The sequence below is a fragment of the Sinocyclocheilus rhinocerous genome, unplaced genomic scaffold, assembly GCF_001515625.1.
Source record: "Sinocyclocheilus rhinocerous isolate Xijiao unplaced genomic scaffold, SAMN03320098_v1.1 scaffold873, whole genome shotgun sequence".
Classification (NCBI taxonomy): Eukaryota; Metazoa; Chordata; class Actinopteri; order Cypriniformes; family Cyprinidae; genus Sinocyclocheilus; species Sinocyclocheilus rhinocerous.
The window spans coordinates 301,827-315,201 of record NW_015655580.1 but is presented as its reverse complement, the minus strand read 5'-3'; the positions used below and the strand labels follow the sequence as shown (position 1 = coordinate 315,201).

At 35.2% G+C, this 13,375-nt stretch overlaps 1 protein-coding gene across 9 annotated transcripts in view; it reads left to right on the top strand.

Annotated features, from left to right (window-relative positions):
* Positions 1-928: 928 nt before the first annotated feature.
* The window catches only part of LOC107718644 (rho guanine nucleotide exchange factor 28-like), a 66,565-nt gene continuing 54,118 nt past the window's right edge, over positions 929-13,375 (top strand). For 7 of the 9 annotated variants that reach the window (XM_016525828.1, XM_016525829.1, XM_016525826.1 and 4 more), the window contains exons 1-2: positions 4,441-4,601; positions 8,226-8,272. In XM_016525828.1, the coding sequence (XP_016381314.1) occupies positions 8,240-8,272 (33 nt within the window). In that variant the 5' untranslated portion in view covers positions 4,441-4,601; positions 8,226-8,239. Of the gene's footprint in view, positions 948-4,440; positions 4,602-8,067; positions 8,109-8,225; positions 8,273-13,375 lie in introns of those variants that run through there. The other 2 variants (XM_016525823.1, XM_016525822.1) reach the window with 2 other exon arrangements.

Sequence of the window (13,375 nt, the reverse complement as noted above, 5' to 3'; positions counted from 1 at the left end):
ATAAATACAGTTTTGGCGCACTTAATGTGGCGCAATTCATTGTAGCGCCTCAGTTAATAAGTATCGCTTTTTATTTCTCCTCTTTCCTACTACTTGTTTCGCTTCGGCTTCAGTTTTTTATAACCATTTATTACTATGTGTCAGTAAGTTGTTGTTATTTTAGCATGTGTGTTTGGCTCTGTTATTTTTTTAGGATTACTGATAAACTAATGTAGTTTGATTTGTATTAGTTATCTATTTTAGTTTTAGTTACAGTTGTAGTAATGTTGTCATTTTATTAGTTTTTTTATTATGTCTATATAGGTTTTTTATTAAGTTTTAGTTTAATTTAATTTGAGTTATTTCAGTACTTTAACACACGTAATGGAAATGAAATAATATATATATATTGGATGTATTTATATATATATATGTACATGTATATGTATATGTGTGTGGTTGTACATACACATATGTAGGCCTAGTTGTTTTTTGGTGTTTGGCTTAGTGTTATGTTAGAATCATTATTATACTCATACCTTTTGTTCTTTTAATATTTTTGAATTGTTTTTAGCTTTATTTTTTTGTTTTCGTTTAAATGTTTAGTTTTGAAATGTTGTTGTATGCATTTGTCATTTTTATTTAATTTCTTTTATTTTCTTAAATGTGTATATATATATATAGTATTTATAGAGTTTTAGCTTTTAGTTTTAATTACTTTTTCTTATTTGTAAGTCGCTTTGGATAAAAGCGTCTGCTAAATTACTAAAAGTAAAAGTAAAGTTAAAGCCAGAGCCATTGAAAAACAGTTGCGACATGACTCTTTGATCTCGCCGGCGTCGCCGCCACGCGGTCCCGTGGTTCAATAGCGCGCAATAGTTCCAAACAAACCAGCGCTGTCCGATGAATGGGTTTAAGCAGGATAGACGACAACAGCTTCACTACACAGGTCTTTGCAGCAACTTTTGGTAAACATTACAGCATATTATCATGCATTGATTATTATTTCGATGACATTTACTGTATCATTTTATTCTGGAGAGTGATGGAGAGGCAACATTAATATGTTTTTCTTGTATTTAACCTTCAGGAATTTCTTACTTATAATGTGACCATACACCTTAACTATTTTTTAGTTAAATAAATGTTCTATATTTTAGTTCAATAATATTTATTTAATATTTTGAGGAGATCTTTTGGTACTAAATACTATTTGTGCAATAATTATGGTCCATTAATGACCACTTAAAATATTTTTTCTAATATTTCTATTACTTCTATTACAATTTGTGTAGTATTTAAGGTTAAAATAGAATAAATGGTTTTAAATTCCAATGCAAAGAAGCAAATTAGAGTCATTTTGTGGTCAGAAAATAAAAATTTTTTTCATTTGTAATGCCATGTTTTACCCACTAGGTACCCGTATGGCTCTTTAATAAATATACATGTATCTATTTCTCAAGAGTATTGCAGTCATACCTGCTTACTTATTCTTATGTTTTGCATTTAAATAAATATTTAGACGTGATTAAACTATTTATTATTTTAAATCCGAAATTAATAACTTACATCCTTTTTTAATTTTTATTGATACTCGTATAGTATAAGTATACACACACAAGTGAATATTAATGGATGCAAGCAAATATTGAATCTGAGACAAGAAAAGTTTAAAATGGTGCTGAAAAAGGCATTCATACGGTGACAGAGAAGTGCAAAGCAAATCACAATTCTGAAAACAAAATAACAAATTACAAACGCAAATGCAAGTCTAAAAAACAAAATAACAATTCAGAAAGCACAACAACAATTCAGAAAACATTATAAGTCAGAAAACACAATGACAAATTCGAAAACAAAATAACAAGTCAGAAAACACAACGACAAATCAGACAAACCGGAAAAGGTAGGTATAGTTTGAGACAGCGCCATTGGTTTGGGATTACTCACCGCTGACTGGACGAGACATCTGTCAATCAACGTATACAGGGAAGAACCAGCCGAAGAACAGCAGAGTTGTGGTAGAAAGTTCGGAGATGATATTAAAGTAGCTCAGTTGAATGTATTGTATGAATTGCCCTTACTATGGAATAAAAAATACGGAGTGTATATTTACATTTAGTTAAAAGTGGCTGTAAAATATCAGCTCCAGTGGCTCAGATGGATAAGCACTTGTCATTGGCTTTTTAACGCGATCGACCCGGGTTCGATCCCACCTTTTCTGAACTTTTTTTCCCTTCCTTTTCAAATCTCGTATTAGCAATGGATTCTATTTACACTAAGTGAAAATAGCAGTATTTTTAGCAAAAAAAAAAATCTCACTCCAAGCTGAACTTAAAGGGGTCATATGATGCGATTTCAAGTTTTCCTAACATTAAAGCATGTCAACATATTCTGTTACACCAAATACACAAAATAATGATCTTTAAAAAAGCATCATATGACCCCTTTAAAAGTTGGCAACCCACTACAGTCAGTTATCTATGCTTAGTTGATTTGTGAGATTTTTGTCTGTAGTAGTAAAATGTAAGGTAGTAGAATCCTGTCAAAGAAAGTTGTTTGAGTAAATAAATGAAAGAATTGGACATTTGTAGGGTTGTAGGTTAAAAGTTCCCCTTATTGCCTTTATATTTACTTATATTTACATCTCACACAAATTTGTGTTGCTTCATCAGTATTTAATAAAACAAAATAAATAAAATAAAACACCCGTTGGGACCTGTTATGGGCTAAAAGTCACTATTGATTAATTCAGAACAGCATAGTAGCATAACTATTTCTACCTTAAAATGATATGGTAAAAATAGTAAAAGTAGTATGCTAGTTTGTGGTTCTGAATTCATTACGTCTCTGCGTCTTCACTCAGTGCTACGGATGCAGTGTGCAGTGATGTCCAGAAGATGGCAGTGTAAAGTCATATTACTGAAACTCACAATTAGCTAGAGCATAACAGGAGGTTTTAAAAACTGGCGCATTAATAAAGTAATAATAAAAAAACTTTTTCAATTCAGTACAATAAATAAGCAGACATATTGTACGATTAATTACTTTTTTGTTATTTCTTTTCTGTGATTTTGTTTGCCTTTAAATAATCACAGCATTGAGTGAGAATTAAATCACACATGTTACTGTTTTTTTTCCAGGTTAGATTAGACAGAGAAATCAGCCAGAGGTTCACAGAGAAGAAGAAAAATTAACAAAATTCGGACAAAAATATGAATTTATTCACTCCTTCATTATAAACATTAGGGGGCACCACATATATTTTGACTGTTTCATTTATTCATGTTACGACACAAAGTAATATTATTACCTATTAGAATTCTGCTTTCTGTTTACTATCTCAATTATGCCAAAAATTCACAAGAATAATGAATGGCATGACTTTCACACAGATTCATACAGTATTTTTCAGACTCATTAAACATCTCCAACCAGCTTGCCACTGATCAACCACTAGGTGGCACTCTATTTATATATGATTGAAGCACAGACTCTGGTGGGTTTTCTGGTAAAATTCTGTGATCTTTGGACTCAGTCCAGCCTGTTGGAGAACAGACAGGAAGGGTGGGCACACTGATTGACTTCCTCTCCATTTCCTGTTCAATTGCCAGGGGCACTTTGTGTAAACCTATCCTCTGACTTTAAGAATGACACATCTTGACATGTCTCTTTATCTATACCGACCAGGCACAGTAGGTGTTAGATGATTTAGGATTTAATAGTGATATGGTTGTATATCCTGTTTCACAAGCATGTTAACATGATTTTTGTTATTTAACATGGATCATATCTGGCTTAAACAGAGAGGTTACTTTCAGCTGTGCTCTCTATCACTCAGGTTTGATTCTAAAATAGCATGTAAAAGAATAGAAACTAATAGCCTCTATGTTACATATTATTTTGTGTAGGACACCTTTTTGCCTCTGCAGGTCTGAAAATAATAATTTAAAATACATTAAAATGTACAAATTTATTGTCATCTAACTGGCCAAAACCTGTTTATAAGGAGTATACTTTTTCAAAAGATTATTACTCTTAGCAGCTTTATACTGTATGTTAAAATAATAACTAAATACGGAGCCTAGACACCAATTTTACATTATGTGTTTGAAACAAGTCTGAACATGATGAATACAAGTAAGGATTAACAAGGCCTCGGGTCCTCTAGTCTAGGTAAACCAGCCTGACAGTGTATGGTCCCTAAACACGTGACTGTGCTGTTGTAGTTCTCTCGCTCTGCTAATTGAACTTACAAGTCCTACTATGACGAAGGTTTAGCTCTTGAATATTAATTCAGTAATACTGACGTTGCTTGGTTACCTTTTCTGCGGTGTTCTGTCAAGTAGCCTACTTAATATTCATAAGGTAAACCTTCACCGTAGTAGGATTGGTTAACGTGCTCGTTGGGGGACAGGGCTATGATCACACACACGGCGTTGAAGAGAGTGAGCACCGGTGGCGCATCCATAACCCCGGTGTCCTTTCAAAACAGTCGGCATTGTACAAGTGCAAGTCACGCACACGGATGTACTGGCCTTGAGGCAGTCAGGATACTTTGTACAAGCAGTTTGAAAGCGTTACATTTGGAAGTTGAAGGGATTACACTTGTATGGAGTGAGGTAAGAGCTCTGTTGTCGCATGTCTTGTACAGGTGCGGACGAACTTTTGATAAAGTGCTGGCCTTCGAATAATATTATAATTTTTTTGGAATTGCGGTGAAGTTGTGCCGGGAAAAAGGAAGCTCCAGTGAAAGCTGTCATTGTTTGTAGTCAGTTGACAGTCGCAGCTATGGGAACTGGAGCGCACGGTAAAAATGTTATCAGTATTTAGCAACATCCTTGTTTACATCAATGTAATCTATCTAAATCATTTCTGTCATTTGTGCTCGATTTTATTTACAGTGGTGAAACATTTGAATGAATTTATCAGTATAGGTTGTAACTTTGACACCACTTGTTTTAGTGTAGTTTTTTAGCCACGTAGTGCCATTATTATTCATATTGCACATTACTGCAATAGCAGTTGCAATAACAATGACTGTGTTTACATGCACAGAATATTCTGGATTTATATTATTATTATTGTTGTCATGTAAATACTTTAACCCGATTGCCATAACCAGATTAAGACAATATTCTGATTTAGAAATCTTAATTTTGGATAATGTAAAAAATGAAATATCCACAGTAAATGAATATATGAGTATGTGAATATATATTAATGTCCAAACGTGTTTGTGAATGGTTAAGCTAAAACAATTTGGGAGCAAGAAGACTCAACCTTTCTTTCTTTCTTTCTTTCTAACAAACATTTTGCTAACATTAAAAAGAAGTGTCTCATAACAGTGGAAAAAAATTGGGAAATTGTGTGGGGCAGTTGTTCTGCAAAACATCAGTTTTGCATGCAGTATTTATACCCTATGTTTACTTGGAGCCCTGCATTGACTCTAACACAAACCCTACTCGTATCTTTAACCTGTGTGAATGTGAATTAGTGCATACAAGGAAGATAGATCCTATGTATGATATTTTATGTTAATTAAATAACTTTTACAAGAATGTGCAATAGAGCATTGCCATCCTGAACCATTGTTATTTTAGTGGTATTTGTATACTTTTTTTATATAGCTTTTTTATATTTTAGTTAAAGTTTTAGTAATTTGGTAATGTGCTTTTGTAATATTTATTCATTTATTTATTCATTATTACTATAGCTTTATTTTAATTCCAGTTTAATTATCAGTAAATAAGTACTTCAACCTTTTTAAGTGTAATAATATTTATATCTAATATATATATTATTTCAGCTTTATTTCAATTAAGAAAAGTTTTAGTTAAAGTGCCCCTATTATGGATTTTTGAAAATTACCTTTCATGCAGTGTAACACAGCTCTAAGTGAATGAAAACATCCTGCAAAGTTTTAAATCTGAAAGTGCACCGTGTATAAAGTTATTGTCTCTCAAAAGAAAGAGTCGACTCTGAAACATTGAAACGAGTCGTTTTTAAAACGAATCCCAAGCCATTTTATGTTGACATCAACATGAAACATTAGCATATTGCCCGCCCACATGTTGGTCTTTTCGCGTTTGTCTGATTGGAAATGCAAATTCATTCTTTGCCACTAGGTGCAGCTTTTGGAGCGGTAAAAATAGCGGTTTCCCCGGTAACGCTGTACACAAAGCCGCACTGCGCTCACAAACGCTGCTTTTTCAGGCATTACAGGCATGATGAAAGGGAAATGTGACCAATCGGACTAATCACTGCAGATTAGCGTCACGCAAAGGAGGTGTTTGGAAAAATGAATCGTTGAGCGAATCGTTTGGGAGTCGTTGAGCAAGTAAGGTAAAAATAAATGCATATTATTAGACAATGAAAGTGTTTTTTTGACCTTGCATGCATGTCAACCTGTTGTTGGGGACTCCCAAAACTAAAATATTTCATTACCCATAATAGGGGCACTTTAAAGATAACAACATTGTTTTGAACTTGTTCTCTGCAAAGTCATACCCAAAATGCACTACACTGAATCATTCAATGGTGCTGGGAACCAAACTTTTATAAGTTCTTGTTTATGTTTCACCCCATCACCAGACTTTAGTGCAAGCTCAAAAAACTCATATTTTTCGTTGTTACATTTTGACCTGTTAAAGGTTGTAATTGTGATGGATTAAAGGTTACACAGAGTGATACAGAGGACATCTGGCATGTGTCAGTAGACTGCAGGTGGAATCTGAGTGCGTTTGGCTGAAGTCAGCTTGATTTCACCCAGAGAAACCGAAGCAGACACAGGTCACTCAGGGCACCTCTCTCTCTTTCTCTCTCTCTCTCTCTCTCTCTCTGTTCACTCACTCTGTTTGTGTTTTGTCTTTCTGCTGTTTCTTTGCTCCATCTTGTTCATATGGTTTGCCTGTCTTTTTTTAGAAATAGTTTCATGAAATGTATTTCTTGTGTGTGTGTGTGTGTGTGTGTGTTTGTTTTAAGAGCTGTCAGTTTAGTAAGTCATACTTACTTGTTTTTGAAACCGCAATGTGTGGCAATTACACCATAAAAACCTTGATAACACTCCGAACCCCGGCGTGGTTAACTCTTAACTTTTATAAAGAATATCTCTTTGGTTTTGAGACTTTAGTGTTTGCAACTTTACAGATCTTCTTTATGCACCAAGAGCTTGTAACACTCCAAAGAGAAAGGAAAAATTGAAATCGCATCATATGACCCTTTTAATGCCTTCCAGGTAAAACTGAATTTGCTGGTGTGTGCAAGAGAGAGAGAGATCATGAAAATACTGCATTAGTGCTCTTTCCAATAAAAAACAAAAAACAAAAACCTGCATAGAAGTAACTAGAAAGATTCATAAAATATAATTATTCCATCATTTTTGGACTCCAGAACACCTGCTGGAATACTGTGGTGGGTTAGATGGAGAGAAGATATTCGTTCCCAGAGTTTGGGGCCTGGCTGGTTGGGATTGTGTAACAGTGGCTCAGTCTGTATCTAAAGGTCGATCAGAGCTGATGAGTCTCTGAGCTCCCGGCACAACCATCTGTTTCTCTCTTGGCCTCATGTTTTCCTTATTTACGCATTCAATCTTGCACACACATACAAAATACATTTGGGATATGTTCACCAGGGGTGTTGGACTCCGTCTAACTATTCATGGTTTCTGTTTAAATGAATGAATTAGTTAGACAGAGAGAGGGCTGCGTTTTGATGGACGCTGTGTTCTGACATTTGGAGGATCAAAAGATTAAGCCCTCTGTTGTCCGCACAGTCATGTGAACATGTCCCAATTAAAAGGCAAGGTTTTTGTTCCCATCCCTCTCGGAAGATTTGGCCTAATTAAAAGAGAAGTCAGGTGACTCTATGAGTCAGCGAAATGAAAGGACAGACAAACAGACTGAGGTTTCATTGTGATGCCCTTGTTTTTCATGTTTGTTTATGACTGGTCATAATGGACAGTCAAATACACTTTCTCTAGTGGCTTTTGGATGCTTGTGTACTATATTGTCTTTCTCCCTCTGAGCCAGCGTTCAGTTAAAATGTCATGTTTTGTTTTTGTGGTGAATAGACGTTTGTTCTCTCAGAGTTCTGCAAACTGGTCTCCACATACTCTGAAGCACTCACATGTGAGGGTCTGTTCTGCTCATATGTAGTTATTTGTACAGATGTGTTTGGTTTAAGGTGGTGTATTTGTGGGTGTGTATCTTTGCTGTGTTTTATACATATGTACTTTCTCCTTTCAGGTGCTGCTGCAGTAATGGAGCTCAGCAGGGGAGAAGTGCCACTTTATGTGAGTCTGACAGAGCAATCTTCATTTTATTCCGCGTTTCTTTCTCTCCCTCTTATTCTCTGTTTTTTTCCAGATGTCCTGTTTCTCTATGTTTAACTTATGAAATTCTATTCTTTTATTGTTCCTTCGGGATCTGTCCTTTCATTCTCTCTGACTTTACATGTACATATGTCTATGCATGAGAGAAAACTACTCTAGAAACTATTTTGGTCATCCAAGCTTCTGCATTTTGTGGACACACAGTGTCTCTCATAACTGTGTTGACATTCAGTTTATAATATAGAAAACACGAACGGAAAGTTTAACAAGTCTAACTGCCATACAAATGGTGTGGTACAGTTTGTGTTTTCAGTTGCTCATTACCTTAGTCTTGTGAAATTGTCTATTTGCAAATGGGTACAGTTGTGTCTTAAATAGATAGTTCACCCAAACATGAACGTTCTGTGATCATTTACTCATCTTCATGTCGTTTCAAACCTGAATAACACATTTTTTGGGTGGACTATCCCTTTAAATTACAAACCTTCACCTGATTCAAATTTCTGGGGGTTTAACCTTCATGGCTATTTATTGTTTTTAGTCATTGCGACAGAGACCAGAAGAAAATGCTATCTCTAAGCCCTAAGATTTGTGATGAAATGGCACCTTACCTGACTTTCAACTTTTTAACTGGCTGTTAAATTTTTTTTCCATTCATTAACTTCCTTCGATTATTACTAAGAAAACATTGCACTACTGTAACAGTCTTTTCCCACCTTTTGTAATTATTTACAGCTCCCTCAGCCTGAATTTCTAATGAAATTGCTTAAATGACATTTATATGTATGTATTTGGCAGCCTATTTTATGGTAAGCCACTTGCAGTATATCCAAGCCATACAGTTAAAACCATATGTGCATGATCGGGGAATCAAACCCATGACCTTGGGGCATGAAAACATAATCCAGTTTTTTATCTGCGTGTTTTTTTCTATAGTATTTTACCAATACATTTTTACAAATTGACAGAAGCCATTCTGTTGGAGAAACCTGAGTCACTCCTTGCAAGTTTCAAACCTCCAACCTTTTTATTACTAGCCCAAAACTTTAAAACCGGGTCTACAGGAGTAGATGTTTGAGAGGTGTTGATCCCTGGACAGGAGGCTGTTGTGAATTCTGAAGCCTTCTTCATCGTTTGCTGGCTCATCTGTATAATCACAGTGTGTGGGGTGAACGAGAGAGTCGCACAATCCTTCTCTGTGACCTCATTATGAAAGAGGGGCACTATGTGTTAGTTGTGTAAGCTTTTGAAGGTGTGTGTGACTGTGATGGAGATAATGTGTTATTGTAAGGGGAGATGTTGAGAGTTTATAGCAGACTTGCATAGTATCAACTCTCAACTCCCAGTACGGCACTGCAGACAAACAGTCTCATTCACTCAGAGCTAAAAGCAATTAGTGTGTGTATGTGTGTGTGTTAAATGCTTTCAGGTGTTCCAGTGGTACCTAGTGTGGTTTTTCACTTTCAAAGATGTGATTCTTGATCTGTAGGTCAGTCTGAACAAATGGTTTATACATGAACCAAAGGCGCATATTTGTTTCACACCAAAAATTACTCTAATCGCAAATTTTGTTGTCGTTGTTTTTGACAGAAGTCTCTTATGTTCTAAGGCTGTATTTATTTGATCAAAAACACAGTAAAATAAAGTAATATTGTGAAATATTACAATTTAAAACAACTGAGATAACTGGGCATTTTAAAGTGTAATTTTTCCTGTGTAAGCTAAATCTGAATTTTCAGCAGCCATTTACTCTAGTCTTCAGTGTCACATGATCCTTCAGAAAATAATTCTCTTGTGCTACTTAATATTTTTGTGGAAAGTGATCTTTTTTTTTTTGATGAATAGAAAGTTGTAGTCCAAGTCTGTAGTTCTAAAACCTGGAAGAGAATTATCATTTTCCAGCCATGGGCTCATGGCACGAGTCACGAGCAACTTGGATGTGAGTTTACACTTGAGGAAACAGACAAACGTTGTAGTCCTTATGGTTGAGCGTAACAAACTGCTGTAGTTGCTTCGCTGTTGCCATGACATTATAAATGAAGTGAGTGGGTGTGGACACTATTAACTGAAGTCATCATGACTGTACTGTATGTGCTCCTTCAGTAGAACTGAGTGGGTTCAGTGTGTGTGTATGTGTGTGTTAGCATGGCCCTGTGTGCCAGGGTGTGTCTGGATATTGTTGGCCAGACCCGAGTCTCACCTGGTGTGCAGAGCCATGAGGAATGTTTAATGAGTCAGTCAAGGAGAGCAAGTTTCAAATCACCTGGTAAAGCCCTTAATGTCACTAAAATGACTCCGAATGGTTTGCCTACCATATTAGAGCCCTAGTAACTTTTCATTGAGTTTATATGACATTACTAGATCTGTAATATCCATAAAAAATTAGTTTACTCAGAAATTTAATTTCTGTCACTGTCATCATTAACTCACCCTCATGTCATTCCAAACCCATAAGACTTTTGTTCATCTTTAAAACACAAATGAAGATATTTTTAAGCTGTGAAAGTCTAATTACCCACAAATGTCATAAAGAGATTGTAAAAAAATAACTCTGAATGAATTGAGCAGTTTAATCCAAGTTGTCTGAAGAGATATGATTGTTTTTTATGATGAACAGAATTTAATTTAGGTTTTAATCACTTATAAACATTGATCTGCATACATGCATAGAGCACAACAAATATGATGAATTGGAGAACATTGTTAAGAAAACAAACTACCACATTAGAGCCCTATTAATTATCATTGAGACTTTAAATTACATTGCTAGATCTATAATGTACATTGAACATTTACACTCTTGGGTTAATTTGTGCAAACTGTTAGAACACAGAGGTTATATAAACATGTCTTCTTGACTAGTTATGAATGATAAGAAGTACTCATGCTGCGCACAGCAGAGATATGGAGACATGTTTGACATGTTTTGTTTTCCAAACATCAGTACAGCGATAGTAAAGTCTGGCTCTGTGTATGGTTTCTTTTGTGAAGTGAGGAGAGCTGTGTTGATGTTTGACTGGAACAAACAGCATTGAGGAAAAGGCCTCTCTGTTTGTCTGTCAGGTATTTTTCCTGATAACACAGAATAAACTCCAGCTAGGGAACCACAGAGTGCTGAAAGTATGATAAAATAGAGTGAGTTTGGTTTTACCATATCTAGTGCTGTGGTTTTCAAACGTTTTGATGTCAGGGACTCCCAAATATAGTGCTTTCTGAAGGATCATGTGACACTGAAGAGTGGGGTAATGATGCTAAAAATTCAAGTTTTGCCATCACAGGAATAAATGACGTTTTAAATTATATTTAAATAGAAAAAAGGTATTTTGATAATACTTCACAATATAACGCTTTTACTGTATTTACTGCATTTTTGATCAAATAAATGCGCCTTGGTGTGATAAGAGACTACTTCAAAAACATGACGAAAATCTTACGGACCCCATACTTTTGAATGGTATAGTGGAAAGAAAATTACTATGTCTGTGCACTGGAAAATACTGGTTAAGCTATCAGTTGGTTGTCTTAATGTTCAGCCTTCTACATTAGGTGGATTCTGAGTGTTATGTGATGTGGGTCATGACTGTGCTGGCTGCTGGCATGACTCCTTCAGAAATGATGTCATTAAGCATATGCTCTTGGATGTCTTTGGAAAGTTGGAATCTTGTGACTCATGTTGAGTCCATAGGGGACTATTTGGACAATCCTCTCATGTGGCACTATGAACTTGGAAAGATTCCTGTGCACTGTGTTCTTCCTATTTCTGTGTACTGCTTTGGATATCAGTTGGAATCGCATGGAAGGCATTTCCTCAATGAACACATGATACTCTGTTCTGGTTAAACACTTACCTACAGAACGTCAAAAATCATGCAGATGCGAACATCTCAGATTAAAGGAAAATGATTTTGTGCTGATGTTGACCTAAATAAACCTGCCTATTTTTGTATGATCCATATATAATAAGATATTATCAGTATCCAGCAGTTGCTAGCTGATCAAATGACTCCTATCGATTGGCTCCGTGTGCTAGTGCCTAGCTTTAAAGACCTAATATTTGACTAAATATATTGAATGTGATGTCCACTAAGACTTGGTATTATGCTTTGTCTTTGAATTTGTTTATTCGAAAAATTATCCTTATTTATCCTGTTTATCTCTTTAAAGCATATCAAACACATTTTTCCAGCATTCTTTGGGTTTACCTTATCAGATGATGTAATTTCATATTATTAAATTGGTGAAAATCCTTTTTACTATTTTTACCCTCATTTGGAGCCATTAGTCCAGGTCGTACTCACTCCCACAAAGATATTCTGAGATATTACATTCTTTGACATTCCTTCCCTGTTTTGTTGGGACAGGAACACCATGATCAAAGAAAATCCAACAGGTCATTATCTCTAATAAAGAGGATATTTCAAGAAATACTATTTCAGCTCACTAAGAAGATTATGCCTTGCACAGTGTTCATATTTCATAGCTAGTCAGCTTGAGCTGTTTGGTCAGGTGGCTTGAATTTTGAAAGTCAACTACTCCATCTATACATATTGGGTGGTTAATGTCAATTAAATCTGTATTTGATGTATTATTTAATTATCTGAATACTAATGGATTCATATTAATGAAAATGAATGGCCATCACAAGCCTCTAGTGAAAAAAATAAACTGTGATAGATAGCATATAGTAAGAGTAGGAAAGGAACTATTTCCCTATCTGCAATTTATAACACACAGAAATACTGGAACACATAAACAGTCAGTCAGAAATAGCATTCACCTAATTCTCAGCCCTCATACAACAGTTTAACGGTCATGACAGAGGAGTGATTTCACATTAATCATGAAAATATAATTAAATGATATGATGTTGCTAAAAAGAACATGATTTTGTGTATTTGGTGTAATGAAATGTTTATGCAGTTTAAGGTTCAAAAAACACATTATTTTCTACATACTGTACATTATTGCTTCTCCTCTATGCCCGCCTTATTGAAACGTGTCAATTTTTACAAAACTCATCGGTCTGAAAAGCGAGGTGTGCTCTGATTGGCCAGCTATCCAGTG